This window comes from Podarcis melisellensis, assembly GCF_964234715.1.
Source record: "Podarcis melisellensis genome assembly, chromosome: 1".
Classification (NCBI taxonomy): domain Eukaryota; kingdom Metazoa; phylum Chordata; class Lepidosauria; order Squamata; family Lacertidae; genus Podarcis; species Podarcis melisellensis.
Genome location: NC_138528.1, coordinates 21,729,179 through 21,754,931, shown reverse-complemented (window position 1 = coordinate 21,754,931; position 25,753 = coordinate 21,729,179). Strand labels below are relative to the sequence as shown.

General features: G+C 44.3%; 1 protein-coding gene across 1 annotated transcript in view; it reads right to left on the bottom strand.

Annotated features, from left to right (window-relative positions):
* ITPK1 (inositol-tetrakisphosphate 1-kinase) overlaps positions 1-25,753 on the bottom strand; it is a 142,728-nt gene that overhangs the window by 35,288 nt on the left and 81,687 nt on the right. The window contains exons 3-4 of the mRNA XM_081914022.1: positions 23,909-24,034; positions 6,743-6,860 (exon numbers count right to left, since the gene is read on the bottom strand). Coding sequence (XP_081770148.1) covers positions 6,743-6,860; positions 23,909-24,034 — 244 coding nt within the window. The remainder of the gene's footprint in view (positions 1-6,742; positions 6,861-23,908; positions 24,035-25,753) is intronic.

Genomic DNA, 25,753 nt, shown 5'->3' with positions numbered 1-25,753 from the left:
TGTTTTTTACCCTAGGAATTGTTTATTCATGTGCAAATATGCTCAGCTTTAAATGACTAGAAAATCCTTAAGTTTATTTATCAGTTGTGTTTTAATCAGGTGAGAGCCCCAAGCCATGTCTCTGCTGAAAGCTTGTTTCGGAATGAAAAAGAGAGATCAGCTCTCCCCTCCCTGCTGCTCCCAATCCTATGTAATAGGATGCATTTATTCCCAGGCAGTTATTTTGTCATTGTTGAAAGAACATCCTGTCCCCAGCACCTGTTTCTTCAGTCCCCATGAATAATGAATTTGCTGCAAATGTGTTTGTCTGCTGGTCAAGACTGCTTACTATTTTCTTTAATGTACCAAAGTAGTTTTAGAAGGAGATGATCTTTCTTTCTTGCTCTGCTTCACAAGAATAAGCACTTTCTATACAGAAAATGGGAGGGCTACCCTTTCTCCCCCACCGCCAACCAGTAGGCGAGAGAAAGACATCCTTTTCAGCCAATACTCACTGAACAAGGAACTTGCCTTCTGCTTACATTCCCAAAAAATCGAAGGCTCAAATGTTTGTTTCTGTCTCCCCCACAACATGGCTGTGTTTATTCCACTGAATGTGCAAAGCTGCCAAGGCTTCTTTTGATGGGCAAGTCTTTTCAAGTGGAGTACCTCTGAATGTGACAGACTTTAAAACAACAACAACACCACACACAGACACACCTCTGGCTTTTTAGCCATCTGATCAAGTATGTGGCACAAGATCATCTGATTCAGCCATCTGGGTTTCTTTCTGTTCAAAGGAGGAGGAGGAGGAGGAAGAAGAAGAAGAAGAAGAAGAAGAAGAAGAAGAAGAAGAAGAAGAAGAAGAAGAAGAAGAAGAAGAAGAAGAAGAAGAAGAGGAAGAAGAAGAAGAAGAAGAAGAAGAAGAAGAAGAAGAAGAAGAAGAAGAAGAAGAAGGTGGTGAAGAAGGTCTAGATTTGGGCCACTTATCACAACTGGTTTTCAACACCAGAACATAACCCCAGGAGATGTGAAGCAGGACAGGAATATTAGATCATCCTTTTCATAATGGATGGGCAACTGTTAGTCCTCCAAAAGTTGTTCGGACAATAATTTCTATCATCGTCAGTGCCATGCTAGCCGGGGTTCATGAGAGCTGCAGTCTATCATCTGGAGGGCCACAATCCCTATTCTTGAGGGGAAAGTGAGTAAAGAGAATTTGCCTTTGCTATATTGGAAAAGGCTCAAGCTATATGTTACTCGGTAGGTCAAAACCTGCTGCAAACCACCATAATTGATTTTTTTTCCTTCCAAAAATGGCACTTAATTATGAATCACAATGGAGTGCTTTGAAAACCCAGCTCATATGCTTTTGGCTTCCTGCAAGATCAAAATGAGGAGGACTGAAAATGGTTGGAAATGGCTCAGATAGTGAAAATTGGTTTCAATCAAAGCCTGCCGCTATGAAAGTGTGTGCACTTAGTGACAGCGGGAAGGTATGTCTTCACCTTTTCTTTTACCTTGGGAAGGAGCTCAGAAATGAAATGCATGTAGTTCTAAGAAGCCTACACATCTACTAAAAGGCATCCCTGTAATATAACAAAATTGACCATTTAAGAAATCTGAACTTTTCGCAACATCACAGCCTTACTTCAACGCCTATTTTTCCTTTCTCCTCTACTGTATTATTTCTGGATCACAAGAAACAAGAGGGGGAAGAAGGAGAAAGGAGAAAGGGGTAAAAATAAAGAGGCATACATTTACAGAAAACAACTGCCTTGACACTATCTAGTCAGCCATCTTTTAGAGTTGTGCCTATGGAAACTTTTGGAGTTGGAAAATAAATCAGAATAAGTAGCAAATCTAAAAACAAACCAGCTTTGTTTTGGAAACAAACATGACCTTTCTTGGTCACTCAAGCCAGTAAAGACTTCGTCCCATAAAGCTTGAAAAGTTGAGAGCGTTCTCAGTTTAGAAACGTTATGAAATCAGTTTACCTGCAGTGTTGCAAAAGTCAAGTTTTCCCTTGCAGCAAATACAGTTACAGGTAGTAAGAGGTTAAAAAACAACAACCAAACCCAAATATAATAGCATTTCCCAAACTGAGTTTGCAGGATCAGCTTTACCATGGAGTAGCTACTTCAGACAAAGTATTCTGTAGGGGTGCTATTTTACTGCTTTCTCTTTGGACCCCTTCATACAAAGAGGGAGTTATGCAGTCAAGGGACAACAGGGCTGTGCTGACATCCATGCCTACAGGTATAGACAATTACACACACATCCAGCTCCCAGGGAAGCCTACACATGCAGGATTTCCCTCTGCAGATGTCCATGCCTAACATGTGGGTGTTAGGGGTGTGGCCAGTAGATGTGGCAAAACCCCAAGGATTGAGCCACTAGTGCAACTCAGCAATAGGGCGCACCACTTTGCCTATAGGAACCCCCTCGCCCCCTAACTTCATCTGGGGAGAAGGATATCTGATAGAGCCCTTTACTAGCTCTGCTACCTGCTTAAGACCTTGCAGAACTGCTTGCAGCCTCAGTCAAGTGTACTTGGGCTAGATGATGTAGTATAATTGATACCCTGTTCCGAAACATATGCCAAGATCCAATTGGAAATATGAAGTGCTCCACATGCATACCGGAGAGCCTTATAGGACCCCCCCCCCCATTACACTGCTGACAACCACCACCACCCCCCTGGATAAAATTCTGAACGTTGGGGAAACCTCCAAGGCAGCATTTGGTATTCAATATAGTTCAGAGAGCTTGCAGCCAGATGGGGAAATTGGGTGAGGGATTTGTCAAAGGGTCAGGATCTCTTCGGATCACAGGCACACTTGGTTGGTAGTTCCATTATTTTGGAGAAACTGTTCCAGCGGCCTTTATTCAGGTGAACCAGCCCTAGCTATCAGAAATAAAAGGAGCCTTTAGAACAGTCAAGAAACCCGATGAGAGAGAGAAAGAGAGAGAGAGAGAGAAAGAACAGCCGTTATCAAAAATGAAGCTTAACCAAATCCACACAAATAATAATAATAATAATAATAATAATAATAATAATAATAATAATAATTATACTCTGCCCATCAGGCTGGGTTGCCCCAGACACAAAGTCAACAATGTGCTGATCTTTGTTGAAGGAAAGGCATTGCAATTAATTTAAAAAGAGAAGTAGCTAGATATTTCTCAGTCAGCCGTGAAATATTATCATTAAAAAAAATGTTGCTCTTATCGTGCTTTCCCGAATCACTCAAATGATGAGTGGGAAAGGGAAGCATGTAAGAGAGAACAAGAGGTCAGTTCAGGAGGCAAGAATTCTTTAATCTGTTTTCCCTTTGCATCACGAAGCAGCTCTTTCTTTCTTAGATGTAGCCCCAAAATGTAGCTTTGGATTTAATCAACAGGGTGAAAATAGCTACAGGTAGAACATGGCACTCTGGGTAATTCCATTCATCTTGTACTTGCTTTTCATGACACAATCCTAGCACAGGAGTGCTAGTTATTGATAGCCCACGGCAGTGACAGGATTATCTAAGAAAATACTCAATTCATAACTGTAATAAAGCAAGCAATCCTCTTTTGGATAACAGGGCACAACTTAACGCAGACCTCACAATCCTCTTGTGTCTACAGTGCAATAAATAAAACAGAAACAGCCGGCACTTTACTGTAACTAAATGTCTGAACAAGAGCAATTGTTTTAAGACTGTGTTCTAGAGAACTCTGAAGTTCCACAGAACTTCAATGGCTTTTTTAAATAAGAAGGAGGGAAACAAAAGCAGGCCTCCATTGCAAATAATTAAAAAGTTAGTCCCTTGTTGCATGTTAGTTGTGGGTGTGAAAAACCTGGGGTGTATTAGTTTAATATCTGTTTGGTAGAAGGTCGTGTTGTTTTTCAAGAGATGTCAGGCAAGAATCTTAAATTGTACCCGATACTATTATGTAAAAGAACTGAGTAATACCCCTGGAGTTACGAGGGTTTAGCTCTTTAATCAGGCAGCACAATTCTTTAGATCGTGTTTTGGCAGGAGAAAAAGAATTCTTGTGGCAGCATGTCCCTAAAGTAGCAGCATTCCAAAGCTTAAGTATAATCTCCCACTTGATCAATTTTGGCCGTAGAGTGGACTGAACCCTACCACACTTTCGTAAGATCATTATACAAGAAATGTTTACCATAAAGGGTATTTTTCCTCCTCATTTTTTTTGTTGCTGTTAAAAAATTTGTAAGAGGAAGAGGTGAGATCATGATTGGTCAGTCACCTCAAGGAGCAGATACTGAGGGGCAGCAAGCAGACATAGCTCTGTGTGTCACAAGACCTGACCCCATAAGCTACCCTGCTGCCCTCAGATTCAACTGTTAGTATGGTTGGCTTTTGTAAATGTAATGGAGGGAGACGCCAGCTTGTCCCTTGCCTCAGGCAGCAAGATGTCTTGGACTGGCCTTGGAGGCCATACTTGTCCAACGTTCATTATAATGCAACACACACATTTTCAATTTAAGTAATCTTATACATCATCTTTTTCAGGGCCAAAGGAGCTGTCAGAGCAGTTCACAGTTAAAACAATAAAAAACAACTATTTAAATAAAAATATATAATACATTTAAACCACCCAATATAACATAGATCAGGGGTGGCCAACTCCCAAGGAACTGCGATCCACTCACAGAGTACAAAACTGGGGTTCAGGTCAAAGTTGTTAAGCTTTTTTTAGGAAGTCACATTCTTTGAAGGTACAGGGCTAAAATGTTCAGCTTTTTTTAGGGGAGCCAAACTTGTTGAGCTTCTTTGAGGGGAACCAGTGATCTACCAGTGATCTACCCAGGCATCCAGTGATCTACCAGTTGGACGTGCCTGACATAGATGAAAACAGCAAGAGTTAAAACACTGTAGATCAACAGCCCCATTCAGTTAAACGCAGTTTGAAATTTATGGTCTGTCTGAACACAACCAGAAAGGGAGTCACATATATGTTCCATGAAAGGGACCTGTCTCTTGGGCTCATCAACCACATGGAACTTACTGGCAGGCTAGATCCTGCTTCATCAGACACATTATAAATGGGCTTTGGCCCATGAAAGCTTATGGCACAATACACATGTTAGTCTTTAAGATACAACACACTGTCCTACTTCCATTAAAAAGAACCTTTCAGGAGGATTGCAATTTGTTAATCTCTAGAATAAAATCTACTTACAAATTCTTTTTATAAGCATAGTCAACCTTGAACAGATTTTCAGGTAAACACAGATCATAAAACCTTCCTTTAGTAGAGATACTGGAACAGAATCCTGCCTGCCTGCAAGCTGCACACTTTCTTACAGTACCTTTATGAAAATACCTTAATATGTATTCAATTTCCTGCCCCAAAGGCATGCACTTTATTTAGGAAGTTCAATAAGCTCATTTGCATAGTTAGCAACACAGCCTCATTGAAGAGCAAAGATAAAATTAGTGTAATGGGACAAGATGACATACTTCAAAGAAAACTGCTACTGCACTGAGCACGAAAAAGCTCATATTCCTAAATCAGCTACATGTAGAAGACAAAAAATAAAAATGAAATGAAATATGTCAACTCAAGCAGCACTAACCTCAGCAGATTCATCACTTCATGCTTCATTCACCTCTAACCAATCATTCAACCCTTTCTAATAACTTTCGTCTTGAGAAAAACATACATAGTAATTCAAACAATTAACACCACCAGCATACTTGAAAAATGGCCACTGTAAAGATCCCCTCCACACTTCTGTAGCCAAACAGGTAAACTTCACCCCATTTTGCAAAACCATGCAATAAATATGTAGGTAGCAGCTCAAAATCATGGAACAGCAATTCATCTATTAAAATGTGAAATGCTTTCCTTAAAAAAATTTAAAAAGTGTAAAGGTTGACACACTGTGAGCATGTGTGTGTGTAAACATCATCTATAAAAATTGAGAATAGCCCCTTAAAGATACAATATTTTCCAGCACTGAAGGTTCAATGAGCAACTCCACAAAGCTAGATAAGATGCTTCTGCAATATTACTCAAGGTCCTAATTATTTGCTACCGAAATCTCTTCATCTGCCCCAAATAAGAAGTGCCTGCTGTTCTCATAGTGGCCATCCAGTGGCCAGTGGAGTTCACTTTGTAACTGAGCAATCTGATTGGCAGAGATGTACTGCTGTCATCCTTCTACCCAGTGCTATTTTTCTAGAAAAAGAGGTTCCGGAACTCACCATGAACACCTCCCTTGCTCTCTAAGAATGGCAATGGCGCCCACCTAAGAGGTGCTGGAACTGAGTTCTGATGAGTTCCGGCTGAAAAAAAGCCCTACTTCTACCCTTCCTCCTCAGACTTGCTCTGCATGGTTTACTTCAGGATAGAGGTCTCTGGTGCCATGTCATACCAAATGCGGTAGTAACAGGAGCTTTCTGGGGCTTCTTCAGGGCAAAGGCCTATACACAGGTACAACACCTGTATTAAGATAGCTAGTATAAATAAGGGTTGAAGCTGTGTAGGAAACAGACAGAATAAAGCAAATAATATAGCAATATTTTTTTACTGGTGACATGTGAAGACAATCACTGTCTTAAGTTGTAAATAGACAAAAAAAAGTTCAGTGTGACTTGATAGATCCAGATATGAATGATGAGCAGTTAGATTTGTCAGTATTGAACTTAGCCATCAATGAATGCAGACTACGTTTCCAACCAGGTATCAATCCCAGCCTCCACCTCCACACTCAAATACCCAGTGAAAAATACTAGGGACTTACCTTGCATGTAGGTCTCTATTTGCCTAATAAGCTCATAAGACTTCGATCTGTCCAGCAGGGTCCTGATAGCAGGAAGGGGGTCCAGAATTATGGTTTCAGGGTGAGCATCAATATACTCCTATGGGAATGAAGAAATATGGCACAAAATATTACATATGAAGGTAAATGATTTGCTGGAATCTAGATGAATGATGGGAATAACAGTGCCACAACAGAGGACACTAAAAGTTCAGCTTACCAAACACTGACAATTCCTGAATTTCATGTTTCACACCAATTTACCTTGCTGTTCTGATAACAGCAATTGTTTAGGTAAGAGAAGCTAGGACTGCCACCCACAAACCAAAATTGGAGGGTCGAGGTCTATAGCATCTCTTGCACCTCTTACTTTATGTATTTAAAAATATACATTAATTGTAAAAAAAAATTTTCCTTGAAACACTGGCCAAATTGTCCCATGTACTGAACACCAGCAGATCAGAGTGATCAGAAATACAAACACGCAAACCACATATGGCCATTATCAAGGGGCATTCAAGGCACCGTAATGACCCATTGCCTTGTAGGGTCTGGCTGAGGAGTCAAATGAGGGTGGGGTGCAGCCTACATACTTGGGAGAAGAACCGCCAGTATTTTATGAAGGGCACTCCTGGCCAGGGGATACAGTGGAACAGACTCCCTCGGGAGGTGATGGACTCTCCTTCATTGGAGGTTTTAAAGCAGAGGTTGGTCGGTCATTTGTCATGGATGTTTTGGATTTCTCAATTCCATTGAGAAAAATGGAGAAACACGCCTCGGAAGCCGTTCAACTTCTGAGGCACGTTCGAAATGGAAGCATTCACTTCTGGGTTTTCGGCATTTGGGTTCTGAATCATTCGGCTTCCAAGATGCTCGAAAACTGAAGTTCCACTGTACTGCAAAGTGCTTGAGCAGCCTATCAACGGATAAATCAATAAATAAATTAATCAATAAATTTGCAGAGAAGAAGAAGAAGAAGAAGAAGAAGAAGAAGAAGAAGAAGAAGAAGCAGCAGCCGCCTATCAATGGCTAATAGATTTCACAGAAGTGTCTGGCTGGTCACTATGGGAAGCAAGAATGTGGACTAGATGGACTTTTGGTATGACCTAGCATAGCTCTTAAGTCAATGTCATCTGTATAGCTGAATAGAATTGCTATGGCACTTAAGAGATTTATTACTGTTGGCATGGGTTTAGAAGGCTCATCCAAATTGTGAGGGACCACACCACATCTGCTAAAATCAGTCTGATGTCTGAGCTTAAAGGCATACAGCGAGTCCTGCTGAGCCCACACTTCAGCGATGGATGCCTGTGGGCTTTTGGATGTTGCTGCACTCAAACCCCCATAAGCTCTAACCAAAACAACCAATGGCAAGGGAGGGTGGGAGTTAGTACAGCCACATCTTCTCCATCCCTGTTCTACCTGAAGCTTTATAGGATACAGGAAGTTAGGCTCAACAGGGTTTCCAGTATATTACATCCTACGATAATCATTAATCCAGAACCACAGTGTTCAGCAAAGTCACAACCCACACTAAGAAATTAAAAAAGGAAACACACTTATTTTCCTGTGTATACTAGGGAAACAAAAATAAAGTCTATGAAAATGCTTAAAAACACTAGATTCCGCTGCGCAGACAACTATGCATCCCAATCATCTCTCATTGATTAAGGTGTCAGGCTAATGGTCTCTTGATCTCGAAATTAAGCCAGTCCTGTCCGATGATCCTAAAACTTCAACTTTTCACTTGTTCTGCCTGCCTTAACAAACATTTTCACCACTTCATCTGCCTGTTTTATCAAACATACCAATCATATTACATGCACCTCCTTATAAAACTTATGAAAGGGCTGTGTTCTTGGGTTAAGATCAGCCTGACCCAGATGCTGTAGGTGTGTCCCTCTGCCTTTATCTTCTACACACAAGCCAAACCAAAAGGAACACAGACCTAGATTGCCCTTTGTTTGGATTTCAAGACCGTTGTTTAGTAAGACATATAAGACATATGAGCGAGCCTATCGGCATGCCAAAAAACAACAACAACAAAGTATTGCCATTCTAAGAGAAAGAGGTAGGTGCTCATGGCGAGTTCCAGCACCTCTTTTTCTAGAAACAATACCCATAATGGCTTTCCCACAGGGTCTCCTCCTCCTCCTCCTGCAATCCAGCTTGAAAGAAGCATTCTATTGTAGTGTACCAAATGGGATGCTATGTGCACTTGGTTGTGGTGTGGGTGTGCATGTGTGTGATACCCACAACAGTTTCCCCAATTTGCAAGCAACACCTCATAAGATATTCTATTTGGCTTTTGTTTAAACCCCTTTAAAAAATACATATTATTGGTATTGATTTATCATTTAAACAAAGTATTTTAAAAAACCCCAAAAAACTTTTCAAGAATTATTATTTGTGATGCACTGGCCCTGGGCACAAAACCAGCTATCCATGTGAATCTTGTATGAATTATTTTTGCATTTAATTCTTTTGCTGAGATATCAAAGAGCCACAAAACAACCCATGGTAACTAGACTTTACAGAATCACAGCCTGAGATGTAGTGACGACATCTTGCGATTTTCCGAAAGGTTGCTTAGTCTTAATTTAAGTCCTAGCTTTCCTTTACTACCCATAAAGGGCCGATAAAAAACTCTCCATCTTCAGAGTAACCCCCTAATTGCCTAAGTGGAGGAGTTCTAACAAGAGCAAGTACTCCAACAGGAATTGAAGCCTGGAAAACAGACTTAATTCATCAGATCCCTAGATGGGGCTCATACCACAGAAACGCAAGGAGAGAGGAAAACCAACTGCTCCTGGCAAAAGCAGTAGGTGAGAGTCAAACAAAAGGACGACACTCTCAGCATCACCTCTCCTTCCAAATCCCAAAATAGTTGGCTTAAAATGTTCAGTTGTAAACAAACCAACTTCTAGATGTACACTAAAGCTAATGAAACTAGCTTTTCAACAGGATGAAAGATAATTTCAAGAAACCAGCTAGGCAGAAACTAGCCTTTAGCCTTCGATTCCTTACGGACAATGACCTGCAACAGAGATAGTTCCAAAGAAGATTGTACAATTCCAATTTCAGCTATTAAAAAATAAGAGGAAAGGACCTGTTGTGCTACTAGGAACAAGCTTTCTTTAACCTTCTTTTTACATATGGGGAGAAAGGCACAAGATATACAGCCGTCTCGGGATTCTGGCAATTTTGCTATAAATGAGGAGCTGTGTGACCATGTCACTGAGAGAAATATGTAGCTTTTCTTTTTTAAAAAAATTAAAAAAGCAGCAAGAAAATGCCCCTTTGAGCAACAGCAAAATAAAATGGCTATATTAAGGCATTACTTATTTTTAGCTTGACCTTGAATTCCTCCAACTCTATATCTCTCCTTCTCTTAGGCCTACAGAGTAAAGGCTGGTTCAGAATACGCACCACCTTATGCAGCTAGCTAAATGCTACGTCTCTTGGGAGAGTGGCTCAAGTTATTTTCGCATGGGGAATGAAGATTATATAGAGCAACGGTAATCCTACTGCGAATGGGAGTTCACTTATGGGCTGGCTGGCACAAACAGAGGGCATTTCGGCTCATTTTAGAGCAAAGGCTATACACTCTCCAAACCTGAGACATCTCATTTGGTGAAAAATGTTAAAATGGGTGCCCGTTTCTGATCTACCAGTGATCTGGTAGTGAAATAAAAATATAGGCATGGATTTAACGACGAACTCCACTCATGGGATGCTGCTGCCAGAAGAAAGGGTGATGGCGAATATTTTTTCCAGTTCCTCCTTCCTCTTGAACATCCTTTGAAAAGCTGCTTCAGAGAACTGGGATGCTCTCTGGAAAGATGTAGGAAATAGTCCAAGGAGGAAGAGGGGGAATGACAAAAGTACCCCCTCCCTTCCCACAGTGGAAGCCTCTGCTGGGTCTCAGTCCCTTCCACAAACAGAGGGAGCCCTTCTGTGAGTGGCAAGGACTCTGGATTGTCTCTTGAAAACAGCATAAAATGGACTTGATTCCATGGCGCCACTGTTCCCAAGCCTTTTACTTAGGGAGCCTTACCAGCAGCATTTTTTTCCCTTTCCCTCTTTCTCTCTCTTTCAGAAACCAGTTGCTGGTCCTGTGTCTATTTCCCCATTCCTGTCCTGCACTGTTTTCATTAACCATGCCCTGCTTTCTGGTGCCAAGGCCAAAGGCTAATGGGAGTGTCTGTTTAGAGAATCAGTTACCGGAGGGTGGCATACTGCGAATTCATGTCCTGTCAACTTTCGATTTAGTTATACTTTAAAGGGGTGACTGTACACTGAAGGGGAAAAAAGGAAATCGATCACACTTGGCCTAGCATAGGCACTTCCTTGATTGCTCACACAAGGTTGAAAGGGAAGCTGAATCTAAGTCATACACTAAATCAACTGAAATCAGTGGGCATGGCTAGCCTGAGCTTACTGATTTTAAAGTGTTTATTCTGAGTATGACTTAGTTGCACACCACTGTTTTTTGAAAAAATGTATTCTTCAGGGAACCCTTTCTGTAACCACTTTTCTGCCAAGGACCCCCTGCATTTTGGATAAAATTATGGGGAACACACTCAATGGGGGGGGGGAGGTGCTAAGCCATGGGTAGGCAAACTAAGGCCCGGGGGCCGGATCCGGCCCAATCGCCTTCTAAATCTGGCCCACGGATGGTCTGGGAATCAGTGTGTTTTTACATGAGTAGAATGTGTGCTTTTATTTAAAATGCATCTCTGGGTTATTTGTGGGGCATAGGAATTCGTCGTCCCCCCCAAAAAAAATATAGTCCAGCCCCCCACAAGGTCTGAGGGACAGTGGACTAGCCCCCTGCTGAAAAGGTTTGCTGACTGCTGTGCTAAGCAATCCAAATGGGCCTCACCATTTTCTCTGACCTGCAAAGGCTGTTATTGCCTTTAGAGGTGGGGGTGGTCATAAAGATTTAAATACAGTGGTACCTCCAGTTACGAACTTAATTCGGTTCCAGAGGTCCATTCTCAACCCAAAACCGTTCTTAACCTGGTCGCGCTTTCACTAATGGTGCCCCCCAGTGGCGTAGCGTGGGTTGTCAGCACCCGGGGCAAGGCAAGTAATTTGCACCCCCTAACCCGTGGATTTGCGCCCCCTAACCCTAACCCCCAGATGTTGCGGCCAGCTCCCCTGCACCCCCCACGCTATGCCACTGGTGCCCCCCGCTGCCGTCGCGCGACTTCCGCTCACATCCCGGAGGAAAGTTCACTACCAGGAGCACCTACTTCCGGGTTAGCGGAGCTCATAACCCGAAGCGTTCATAAGGAGGACGGTACATAACACGAGGTTCCACTGTACTGTATGTTATCTTTACGTTATTTTTGCCTCTGTTCTTGGCATGTGAAAGTTTTAGACACACACACAAACCACCAGGCATTTGTATGCCTTTGCGAATAGAAGTTAATCCCGTAAAAGCTTATAATCCATTTGCTGCAAGAGAAAACAATATATAGTTGTGCTATAACAACATTTCCCAGCAGCAGCAGCAATACAGCAAAAATCTTGTGCAAAATTAAAGGAGACATTCCATCGGCTCCACGCATCTATCCATTTGTGAAAAAGCAGCCATCTGGCTTACATCAGCAGGTGGGCCGTAAGAAGCTCAAGGTGAGTTCAGGCCTTCCCTGAGCAGTGGGCTCAAAGACTTTGAATTAAAAACACCAGATTGTTTTGTTTTAGATTTGCAAATAGAATTTTGTTATTTTAAGGACTGGGCTTCTTTTGTGGGCTTTCTTCGAACAAACTAAGAGAAAGGCAGAATTAATACAAAATCCATTGCTCCTTCACCTACGCTCAGAGGGGCGAATGCAGCATTTTATAATACTGGGCTATCCAGTTGCATGACACCTTACACAGCAACATTAGCAGAAGACATGTTCCACAGGACTTACAACCTCAATTTACAATTTGGGGGAGGGGGGCGAGTGAGAGAGGGTGATTGAGAAAGAGAGAGGAGTAACTAACAAGCAAATGCAGTTGCCCACACTCAGGCTTTGTGTGTGGGTGTGGGTGCAGACTAAGCCGCTAAAACTTAAAAACTTCATTGAAAAGGTGGCAGGGCCAAACGGCAACAGTCTGCAGGTGTTCTGGAAGAGCGGTCCAGGCAAAAACGACAGGAAGGAGTGGCCGTGTCAATACAAAACCATTTGTCTTGCTTACTGCCCTTCAATGGAAATGCCCACTTGAGACAAGTGCTTTCACGCAGCACAAATGCAACATGGGTTGTTCCTAGGCAGCAGAAAGCCTGTGTACGATCAAAGTCCTAAGTTCATTATGCACAAGCCTAACAATAGGTATGCAATTTGTTCTTGCCCTCTGATAGACAGCAGGAGCTCACACGCACCACATGCGAGACAGCTCACGGCGCTGGACAGCACACAATAGGAATTAGTCACTTTTTAAGCCTTATAACAAGGACACAGTGCACACCAGGCTACATGTTGCACAAAACTCCAGATTGCCTAGTGTGTAACTCCTCCCCAAGCTGTAATCAACTTGCCTTTGTGTTTTTAAATGTTTTTTTATTTTATTTTTAAGTGTACTGTTTTTCTGCTTTGTTGTTTGCTGTCCTGGACTCCTTTGGGAGGAAAGGAAAGGGAAATATAACAACAACAACATACTCCACTCTGCCATCTTGGAAAGTCTTCTTAATTAGAAGGGGGGAGATCTAATTTCCTGCAAACCAGTAAAGAAATTGTACAAAATCTTCGGTGCCCACAGCAACGTGTTTTCTGAGAGCGTGCTACAAAGACGGGAGAGAAAGGGAAACAGAAATCGGCTATAATAAAAATATCAGATGACTGAACTTAAAAAAAGAAGAAGGTTTTTCTCCCTTCTTCCCCTCTATGAGCGCAATAGGAAATGTGCTGCTTCAAAAGAAGCATCGGCAAAGCTGGCCTTAGAGATCAGTGCCATTGCCAAATGCCCAGCATCTTGGAGGGCCTATTGCCACTGCTTCCACAAGAGGTTTTGTACCACGAGAGGCATGCTAAGTGCAATTTCCTGGTGTGTCTCAAAAAGGGAGGTGTGATGTGGAAGCAAAGGGCCTGGGTGCAGGTGCCCGAAGGTCACGCATATCCTAGGCAATTAAGTCAGAATTGGATTGTGCAAACACAGAATTGGGTTGTTCAAGTTGTTACACTTTTAAAAGAGTTCCCAAAGTCTGTTATGTGAAGGGTAGCAGGCTCTCTCTCACTATCCAGCCTAAGAATCTGGCTAGTTCCCATTGCCTTACAATCAATGCCTTCTTATATTGCCATTCTGCAGAAAGACCAGAGTCTCAGCAGGAGCACATTTTTCAGAAGTAGTGCAATAATGATTAAAATAGGGGTGCAAGAAGGGCAAAGGGGGTGGGCATTATAATGTTCATCTGGCACCGGCATGGGGAAAATAATAAATGAAATCTGTAACTCCTTGCATTACATGCAAAATCTGTGCAAAATTGTCATCTTGAAATTTTTATAGATGAGATAGCTACCCAGCCTGGCAATAAAATGTCTCGCTAACAAAGCTGGTATGTATGAACTTCTGTCTCCAAGCCTCCCTCTCATGATCTTTGGCTTGCCTAGAAATACTGCAAGGAATATGCCTTCTAAATTAAATTCCTATGTGACTTCATTCCCTCCCCCTTTTTCATATAAAAAAGGATCATGTGGATTCTTCACAGCAGGCTGATAACTTCAACTCCGTAAAAGCAGGAGAGCGGGTGAACAAGGCCCACTAGTAGACATGGTTTCTGTGGAACTTTATTCTTGGTTAACCTACAGCCAAAGTGAGGTCAACCAGATGCAATATAACCCAGCATGCATTTCCACTTAGGGTAACGTGCAAAGGCTAGTGTATTTATCTGTACTTTTACAATGGATAAATACATTGTTCAAAACCGCTTCTAAGAAAGAGCAGTGAGCTGTTCATTAAGCTGGACAAAATTTTTTACACACACACACACACATATATATATATTCTTACATATGCAGTCAAGTTTGATAGCTACAACAGAAGGCCATGTTATGTTGCTAAAGCCACAGCAAAATGTAAATAAATTAATCATGACAAAGTTAAACGAAAGGCCATTATGCCTGAGCATCTGAGTGAAAGTGGCATGGAGCACAATACTAGGGCATGAATAGCAAGTGAACTAACGCAGCTGAAGCTGCTCTCCGTAATGTGCATTTTAAGCAAAGATAAAATCAATAGCCTCTAAAGAACTGCTCATGGAGCTAAAAGCATTTTTGTAATGATAGTGCATGCAGAGCACCTTCTTGAACATGCCCAAGAGTACAATAAGAATTGCATACAAGCTGTCCAACGGCCTGGGTGTCACACAAGTGTGCAATTATATCTGGAAACGAAATATGCCATCCTCGGAATCTAATTTAAAAGGAGCAAAGATCTACTAGGGCTTATGTGAAGAAAAGCAAGCCAGAGAATAGTCAGGCTACGGGTGTATGAAGTGGATTTTGGAAAGTGTTTTCTTTTTTTCTGAATGAAAGCCATTCAACAGCTTCACAGACCATTTGTATTACTTTGGTTGGGTGGGGGTTCTAGTAGGAGTAGGAGTAGGAGTAGGAGTAGGAGTAGTAGTAGTAGTAGTATGCCTCTAATTTTCATACTCTATTGAATAAAATGGAAGTTTTATTATTAATTTCATATATCCAGTTGATCTTCCTATGTGAATCCTATCACAGCATCCCCTGGATTTTGATGCTTTCTCATTTCATTCTTATCTCTCTGGGTTCCCATTGCATTTCTTTCTCTATTAAATTTGCACTAGATTGTCGCCGTGCTGTTTCTCAATGGCAGCGACTGAAGGACAGCAGCCAGAAATGAGAAGGGCCACAGAATATGTGGGATGCTTCACTGCCATGGCTCTGGCAAAATATTGGGTACCACTGCAGGAGCAGAAGATGAGGGAGGGAACTTTTTGTAATTTCTCTGCTTACCTCATCGACCACCAATCAAATCTGGCCCAGCAGAAGTGGGGAGATAAGAATCTGGCCTACTGACCAGAAAAGCTTCCTTGCCCCTGGCTTATATTGTTTACTTTTTGACTGAGTTGTCTTTTCATTATATTAGCTACCACAAGATTTAGTGATGACCACCAACTTGGATGGCTTTAAAGGGGCTTAGACAAATTCATGGGGAATAAGGCTATGAATGGCTACTAGTCAAAACCGCTTAGAGGATTGTTGTTGTTTACAATTAAGCGACATACAAATTCTGTTCAATAAAACAAATAAAACTGAGGCTGTAATATTTCCAATAATACCAGTTGTTAAGGGATACGAGTGGAAGAGTGCTATTGCACTCAGGTTATGCTCTTTATTTTATTTATTTATTTATTTATTTATTTACATTTATATCCCACTTTTGCCATCATGAAACCTAGGGCAGAATACGTGTAGTACCCAAGCAGTCAATCATCCAGACGCTAACCAGAGCCAGCCAAGCTTAGCTTCAGCAAGGTGGTGGCCTGATGTAATCATAACCTGGGGCCCTGGAAAATTTGTTGGATTCCCATGGACATCTGGTTATCCACAATTAGAGAACAAGATGCTCAGCTATATGGTCCTTTGGTCCATTCCAGCAGAGTTACGTATTATTAAGTTACGTATTACAGTGGTACCCCGCAAGACGAACGCCTCGCGAGACGAAAAACTCGCAAAACGAAAGGTTTTTTCGTTTTCGAGTTGCCTCGCAAGACGAATTTCCCTATGGGCTTGCTTCGCAAAACGAAGCTTGCCCAGGGGACAGCGGGTCTTCTCTTTTGAAGCAAGGGGCAGCGGGGAGAAGCGATCTTCTCCCCGCAGCCCCAGGTCCGGGGACAGCGGGAAGCGCTTCCCGCTGCCCTCGGACCTCTTTTGAAGCAAGGGGCTGTGGGGAGATCGCTTCTCCCCACCGCCCCTTGCTTCAAAAGAGGTCCGGGGACAGCGGGAAGCGCTTCGCGCTGCCCCCGGACCTCTTTTGAAGCAAGGGTTTGCGGGGAAAAGCGATCTCCCCGCAGCCCCTTGCTTCAAAAGAGGTCTGGGGGCAGCGGGAAGCGCAGCGCTTCTTCCCCGCTGCCCCCGGACCTCTTTTGAAGCAAGGGGCTGCGGGGAGATCGCTTCTCCCCACCGCCCCTTGCTTCAAAAGAGGTCCGGGGACAGCGGGAAGCGCTTCGCGCTGCCCCCGGACCTCTTTTGAAGCAAGGGTTTGCGGGGAAAAGCGATCTCCCCGCAGCCCCTTGCTTCAAAAGAGGTCCGGGGGCAGCGGGAAGCGCAGCGCTTCTTCCCCGCTGCCCCCGGACCTCTTTTGAAGCAAGGGGCTGCGGGGAGATCGCTTCTCCCCACCGCCCCTTGCTTCAAAAGAGGTCCGGGGACAGCGGGAAGCGCTTCGCGCTGCCCCCGGACCTCTTTTGAAGCAAGGGTTTGCGGGGAAAAGCGATCTCCCCGCAGCCCCTTGCTTCAAAAGAGGTCCGGGGGCAGCAGGAAGCGCAGCGCTTCTTCCCCGCTGCCCCCGGACCTCTTTTGAAGCAAGGGGCTGCGGGGAGATCGCTTCTCCCGGTGCTCCGAAGCCGGGCGGGGGGGAGGGAACACCTGCCCCCACCGCCCGGCTTCGGAGCAGCGTTCCGAAGCGGGGCGGGAACACCTGCCCCAGCTGCCCGGCTTCGGAACGCTGCTCCGAAGCGGGGCGGGGGGGCGGGAACACCTGCCCCAGCCGCCCCGCTTCGGAACGCTGCTCCGAAGCGGGGCGGGGGGGCGGGAACCTCGCACCCCGCCGCCGGGCATCGGAACGATGCCCCGATGCCGGGCGGTGGGGCGGGAACCTCTCACCCCGCCGCCGGGCATCGGAACGAGGTCCTGGACCTCTTCTGAAGGCAGGCGGGGGCAAAAGTCTTTGCTCCCCCCGCCTGCCTTCCCGGGACAGCGGAGACTTCTCTGCTGCCCCGGGCGATCTTAAAATGCTGGCGGGCGGGAGCGAAGCGTTCGCTGCCGACCCCCAGCATTTTAAAATCTCCTCGGGGCAGCGGAGACTTCGCTCCCGCCCGCCAGCATTTTAAAATTGCCCCGGGACAGCAGGGGCTTTTAAAATGCTGGCGGTCGGCAGCAAAGCCCTCCTGTCCCCGGAGCTTGCAGGGCGGGAGGTGGGAAGAAGGGCTTTTCTTCCCACCGCCAGCCTTCAGAACAGCCTTCTGAAGGCTGGCAGTGGGAAGAAAAGCCCTTGTCCCCCCCCCCCCCAGCCTTCAGAAGAGGTCGGGGGACAGACTGTCCCCGGACCTGGTCTGAAGGCGGTTTCCCTAGGAACGCATTAATTGATTTTCAATGCATTCCTATGGGAAACCGTGCATCGCAAGACGAAAAAACCGCAAGACGAAGAGACTTGCGGAACGAATTAATTTCGTCTTGCGAGGCACCACTGTATTAACCCAACTCTGGGGTTGCGGCGCTCATCTCGCTTTACTGGCCAAGGGAGCTGGCGTACAGCTCATGTGGCCATGTGGCCAACATAACTAAGCCGCTTCTGGCGAACCAGAGCAGTGCACGGAAACGCCGTTTACCTTCCCGCTGGAGCGGTACCTATTTATCTACTTGCACTTTGACGTGCTTTCGAACTGCTAGGTTGGCAGGAGCAGGGACCAAGCAACGGGATCTCACGCCGTCATGGGGATCCGAACCGCCGACCTTCTGATCGGCAAGCCCTAGGCTCTGTGATTTAACCCACAGCGCCACCCGCGCCCCTTATGTATTATTACCTCAAGCTTAATTTATTCCAAACTGAGCACCCACCTTCCTATTTCTACACCTGAGCCTTCTTTTCTCTCTCACTCTGAATAATACTTGCATTCTTCCTTTTCCTCCAAATGCTGAACTGTGAGTTCTCCAACTCTACCCCCCCCCACTCCTTTCATTCAAGCCCCAGCAAAGAAAACCATACTGGTATCAGCCTGAAATGTCTTTTGTCTTCTACTCCTAACACTGCCTTGTTATTTTATTCTTTCATGGCTTGATTACTCTCTCTGTTCCTTCTGATTGGCATCTCTCTCACCTTCACCCTGGATCTCCTTTCTCCCACGTTTCCCCTTCGTTAGAGAATTCTATTCATTTGCTTCCATTTCCTTAGCTGATCCAATTTAAGTTGCTGCTGCTTCTTTTTGTTCGTTTTTAAAAATCTCTTCACTTCCTTTTATCTATCTCTGCTTCTTTCTCTTCATTTGCCTTCTTGTTTTGGTTGAGTCTACTGATAACATTCCTCTTGGTTAAACCTCAGGTTGCTTCCTCTATTTCACCCCTTCTCTGTTCCTGCCCCCTTTTCTCTGGAACTTGCACAGTCTGTGCTTCTTCCTCCTTGCACACGTTTCAGCAGCCTCTGAAAACTTACCTTTGCTACCAAGCCTTTGACACCTGAACTCTGCCTCTCCATCTTCCTTGTACTCAAAGGAACATAGAAAGTTGCCTTGAGTTACCCACTGGTCCACCTAGATCTGTACTGCTCAAAGCATCTCTGCAGGGATCGAGCAGGAGCTTTCCCCAGCTCTACCTGGAGACACCAGGAATTGAAGCAGAGCCCTTCATAGAAGCATAGAATTGTATAGTTGGAAGGGACCGCAAGGTTCATTCTAGTCCAACCCCTTGCTATGCAGGAATCTTTTTGCCCAACGTGGGGCTCAAACCCATGAGCCTGAGAGTACTATGCAACTGAGCTATCCCATGCAAAGCAGGTGCTGTACCACTGAACCACGGTCTTCCCCTCTCCCCACAAAGGCTCTTCTAAAGAAACGTTACGGGCAGCGTTTGCTCTTCTTAATATAACTATTGCACACTACCTAGATTCTAAGGTGCTTCATAAATTATAATTGTGAATTCAATCACTTGTATATTGCTGTTGGGTTGCATGCATCCAGAAGGAAGGAACATCCCCTCCTCAGAGGATGCTCCTGATACTGGAAAGGGAGAAGGCAGGAGACTTCTTCTGAATCTTCTATCCCCCTAAAGCACCTTACAGCTTTTGCAACTGAGTTCCCAGGTGGAGGCAGGTGACAGTGTTAAAAACTCAGATATATAAGCTAGGTGTCAAATGGCACCTTAAACCAGGGTTACAGACACCAAAATGGAATGCCTAGTTGCCATTTTGGAGTCAGCTTTTTCAATATGACTTTTTGGTTCCTGAAATTCATTCTGATTGTGCAGATAAAATATAATGGATAGAATTCTGCACGATGTGTGGAAACAGTCAGGATCCAAGGATCCCCAGGCATGCATCTCCAGGTAGTGGAGACATCAGGTGCCATCCTGGCAACTGGGCATCTTCATTGGATTGGCAAATGGCCAATATTCAGGTGCAAAATGCACCTGGCAAATTTCAAATGCTGGCGGGTGATGACTCTCCGAAACAGTGGGAAGAGGGGCTCTGTCCTCCATCCAAGCAAAGAAGAAGCACTGGGAGGGACACATTTTAGCTAGACAAAATAAAATAAAAACTATCAAGGAGGTAGAAAACAGGGCTGGTGAGGGGGATGGCCTGGGAAGATGTTGGGAGGCTGAGGAAGGTGTGTAGCCAGGGGACAAGTCTGAGGGTCAGATAGGTTCTCCATCCCTGACCTAGCTACCGATAGCCAATTGTGACCAGATATGAATAGCTACATTGTGGGCTCTTCCCCCCAGATCACATAAGAAAGTGACAGAATGTTGGGAACTGGCTTTTAATAATAATAATAATAATAATAATAATAATAATAATAATAATAATAATGAATTATTTGTACCCTGCCCATCTGGCTGAGTTGCCCCAGCAGCTTTGGGCAGCTTCCAGCATATATAAAAAACACAGTAAAACATTAAACCTTAAAAAGCTTCCCTAAACAGGGATGCCTTCAGATTTCTTCTAAAAGTCAGATAGTTGTTTATTTCCTTGACATCTGATGGGAGGGCATTCCACAGGATGGGTGCCACTACCGAGAAGGCCCTCTGCCTGGTTCCCTGTAGCTTCACCTCTCGCAGTGTGTGAACCGCCAGAAGGCCCTCAAAGCTGGATCTCAGTGTCTGGGCTGAACGATGGGGGTGGAGACACTCCTTCAGGTATACAAGGCCAAGGCTGTATAGGGCTTTAAAGGTCAGCACCAACACTTTGAATTGTGCTCAGAAACGTATTGGGAGCAATGTAGGTCTTCCAGGACCGGTGTTATATGGTCTCAGCAGCTGCTCCCAGTCACCAGTCTAGCCACCGCATTCTGGATTAATTCTAGTTTCAGAGTCACCTTCAAAGGTAGCCCCATGTAGAGCACATTGCAGTAGTCCAAGCGGTAGATAACCAGTGCATGTACCACTCTGATGAGACAATGCGCAGGCAGGTAGGGTCTTAGCAGGCATACCAGATGGAGCTGGTAGACAGCCGCCTTGGACACAGAATTAACCAGTGACTCCATGGACAGCTGTGAGTTCTTAAAGGGTTAAAATGTGGAGTCGCGGCAATTACACTTCAAGGGGTAGAAACCCCCTCAGGAGATTGTTGGTGATGACCCTTCCACTGCAGGAGGGAGGGGCAATGTTTTATTCATGTAGCTGCTAATTAGTACACAGCTTAATTTAATATCCAGTAATGAGCCCAAGGGATACCCAGTTGCGTCAAGTAACTCCAAGGTCAGATGAGTGGTATTTTTACATTGCCAAGCACTGATGAGGATTTCTTGTTCCTGTTTAGTTATCACAGAAGTTTGCAGCGCTTGGCAGAGGCTTTTCATCACAGAGCACACAAGGGGTAGGGGAATTGCCAGTTATACATGGTCCAGAGTCAACCATTCTTCTGCACCAACCATTCCAACAGGAAGCCTGCAGAGCTGTTTAGGCAGAAGTCAGGTGTGTAAGGGTGTCCACATGCACTAAGAATGTTGTTGTGGCATCTATCTGTCTCGAGAGACAATGGAGTGTGCCTCCAGGGTGAGCAGCATGCCCAGATGACAAGACCCATCTTCTCGACCTCACTGATGTGGTCCAGAGGAAAGCAGAGCAATACATTAGGCACCAGCTTGGCTGCAGGAGTTGCCGGAAGGAGGCGTATGAATTGCCATCCAACCATTTTAGGGACTCCACTCCAGATTTGTGTAGTGTTTACTCTGAATATCAAATCCTGGGGATCACAAGTAGGGAGAACACTGTTCTACTTGGGTCCTAATTGTGGGCTTCCCAGACACATTTGGCTGGCCACTGTGACAACAGGATGATGGACAAGATGCACCTCTATCCAGATCCAGCAGAGGTTTTCTTATGTTTTCAGTAGGGAGGAGAGGATTAGCCCAAATGAAGACAACACAAAAGTCCCAGGGCAGACGAACAGTACATCCTCTAAGTCCTCTGTCCTGGGCTATGGAGAACAGAAATACCTTCACTTTTGTACTTGGTTTAAGTAGTCCTGCAAGAAGGTACTTAAACTATATATAGTTTAAAGTGTATTTCTTAAGAAATCCACTTTTAAAGTACAGCGTAGAATAGTTTCTGTGAACAATAATTCTCTTGCTTTGTTTATTTGAAATATGCTACTTGGCTGCAACCATTGTGCAAAGGTCCTCCTGTATTTATTTTGTTTAAAATGGTGCTTGCCTCTCAATACCGAACAACTGAAAGCTTGTTTCCAGCTAAGCTATTTAATACGCTGAGCTCACCCAGCCGACAGCAAACGTCTTAAAGCTGCAAGAGCTAAGGGTTGAAAACTTCTGCTTTGAATGCAAAGGCTGGCCAATTAACTGGAACAGCTCCTCTTAATTTAAGAAGGTATCACCTTGAAGTTTTTGTACCCAAGATAGAAAGAAAGAGAGAGAGAGAGAGAGAGAGAGAGAGAGAGAGAGAGAGAGAGAGAGAGAGAGAGAGAAAGAAAGAGGGAAAGAAAGAAAGAAAGAAAGAAAGAAAGAAAGAAAGAAAGAAAGAAAGAAAGAGGGAAAGAAAGAAAGAAAGAAAGAAAGAAAGAAAGAAAGAAAGAAAGAAAGAAAGAAAGAAAGAAAGAAAGAAAGAAAGACAATGTCAGCAACATAAAATGCTGAATTCAGGACTTGCAGAAGCAGTAATTCTCAATATCCATGTCAGGTGTTTTTTGTACCACCTGCACATCCAAAAGGAAATGCAAGGAATAGCCAAGGGAACAGGTCACATGACATGTTCTGAAAGATGCCTGTGTTTAGCTCCTTAACTGCATTCACTCTTCCTTCTGCTGCAGACCATGGTGAGAAATCTTTCTGCCCCAATCCCCACCTCTCACAGGCTAACTTTGACATCACAATGACTTCAGGTGACTCCCCCCCCCTTTCCCGCCCTCCCAGGTCTTCTGAAACCCTGTTCAAAGTGCTACTCTGCCAACCGGCTGAGCCTGCAGAAACAGCCTTTAAGCCAAGCCCTGCCCTTACCTACGCAACACCTGACATCACATATGACACCAGGTGGGTGTGATTTGGCCACAAGGGGAGCCCTAGAAGAACCTAACTTTAGGCAATACAACACTGCTGCTAGGTCTAAAGGTGCAACTACAAGGAACATATGGCACAGGAAAAACACAAATAAATCCCTCTCCCATGTAACTTTTAAGCTCACTTCCTCCCATGCTGAGACAATAATCAAATTGAGCACATTCCCACAGCTGCCAGCCGGTAACGTTGAGCAAGGTCAGAACATCTACAAGCTATAGGGGTTCTGTTTGTAGCAGCTTCCCAGAGTTGTACATAACATGTAGTTCTGTCCCAAGATATCAAATTCCCACTCAACCCCCACCCTGAACACAAGACAACTCAGGGCATTTCCTCTTTTGAACATTTTTGCTGGCAGAATCACAGGGCTGCAGATGTATACCCTGGCAAGGGAACAGTGCTCACCTATGCGATTTGCATCTCTTCACACATTCAAGCAGACCCAAGTTTACCAATGTGCTAGAGGGGAAAGGAAAATTCGCCTTGGGGAAGTGCAATGGGCACAGAGGGAAGGGCGACAGCACGCTACATGCAATTCTGCTGCTTTGCACATCTGAATGCTGTTCTGCAATACAGGCAGAAGGCCATAGGACTGCCATTTGCAGGTGGAGGGGTAGCTTAACCAGACTCTTCTTCTTGCCCTTTGCATCCGCCATAAATCACAAGAAGGTACCAACTATGTTACTCACCTGAAACCTGTGAACCAGCTCCAGCGACTGGCTGTCGTTTTGGTCAGCTTCAATGATGACGTCCGTCAGTTTGTGTATGATCACATCTAATGGACCCTGATCTTCTATCGGTTTGGTAAGGTCAAGCTGGAAAAGTCACAAAAAGCAGGAAGTGGGTTTATTCTGTGTGAGATCAAATCTGGGTGTTCAGATGGAAACTCAGCTCCAGATATAAAGATACGGAGAATATTAGAATATCATGCTGCATAGTTGAACATGCCAACCTGACCTACTGAGCTGGGGCATCTATACACCTGCGTCACGTTCGCAGTGGCATTCTAAAGGGTGCTCAACTAGTAGCCATGAATTACCATTTCCCAGAACCACTGCAGTCAGAATATGAAGATGTTTTACACCAGTTCAGCTTATTGATCTATCTAGCTCGGTTCTATCTACTCAAGACAGTAGCTCTGCAATATCACCAAGCAGACCTGTCTTCTGCAGCCCTACAAGATACCTGCATTCCTGTTTTCTTCAGAATGGTACAAAGGCTCACAATATGGTTAAGTTTCCAACCAAAGCTACAGCTTTTGTAGAATAAAATATATGCAATGCCACCTTGACCTGTCTTCCCTCTTGTGTCTGTATCCCCCCTGAGCACCTAGGTGAATCTTAAGGCACTCTTGTCCACTGTCAAGCACTCAATGTTTGCGCCAAGGAACAATTGATCTTACATATCCAATTGTGAGTTGGGAAGGATTATGTAGGAAGACATCCAATCAAATGCTTAAATAGGCCTCCCTCCCCACTTCTCACCAGCAAATGAATAAAGCTAGACCATGTTGTGCCACAGGGACAGAGAAGGAGGAACTATGCCAAGGCCACTTCTGTAGCATCTAGCCCAGGGGTTCCCAAATATGTGGCTTGTGGACTATCAGTGATCTGAAAGCTTTATTCAGATGGTCCATGGTATGTCTGTGAATTTGTGGCTGAAAATGGGAGATGGCACACCCATTGCACTGAATATTCATACTGATTTTTAATTGTATTTTTATTGCTTCTTCATTTAATAATACAGTGGTACCTCGGGTTAAGAACTTAATTCGTTCTGGGGGTCTGTTCTTAACCTGTAACTGTTTTTAGCCTGAAGCACCATTTTAGCTAATGGGGCCTCCTGCTGCTGTTGCGCTGCCGCCGTGCGATTTATGTTCTCATCCTGAAGCAAAGTTCTTAACCCGAGGTAGTATTTCTGGGTTAGCGGACTCTGTATCCTGAAGCGTATGTAACCTGAAGCGTATGTAACCTGAGGTACCACTGTATAAATAATTTAACTTATTCAAATTATTAAATTTAATTATTATGTAGAAGAGCAAATTTCAGGAAATGGACATTGCATGACAAACTATACCAGCTGAAATCCTCTCTTTTTATACATCTACTGAAGGTCCTCTTTTGCATCTAACCTCAGTAGGACAGATCTACTTTTGAACACGCAGGTGAGGTCTGTCATCGTCACTTGCAGTTTGGGCTCCATATTGATTTGGAATTAATTGAGTGCACTGTTATTTAATGTGGCCAAGCAAAGATAAGTGTTTTTTAAAAGAAAGAGGAAATCCAGAAAAGCTAAGTAGTAGAAACTGGTGCATTTGCCAATGCCAAATCACCACTGGGGGGAAGTGCATGGGCGGAACCTGCCTTTGTCTATGTGTCCCAATAGCACAACGACCTTAAATCTACAGGAAGTGCATGAGGCTCGGCAGAAGAACACAAGACCCTAGTGAGGCATTGGCAAGCAACCCTGAAATAGCAAAATTTGGCATGCGCAGAAGCATCCTTTTAAGTTCACTTATATCAGGTGATCAGGTA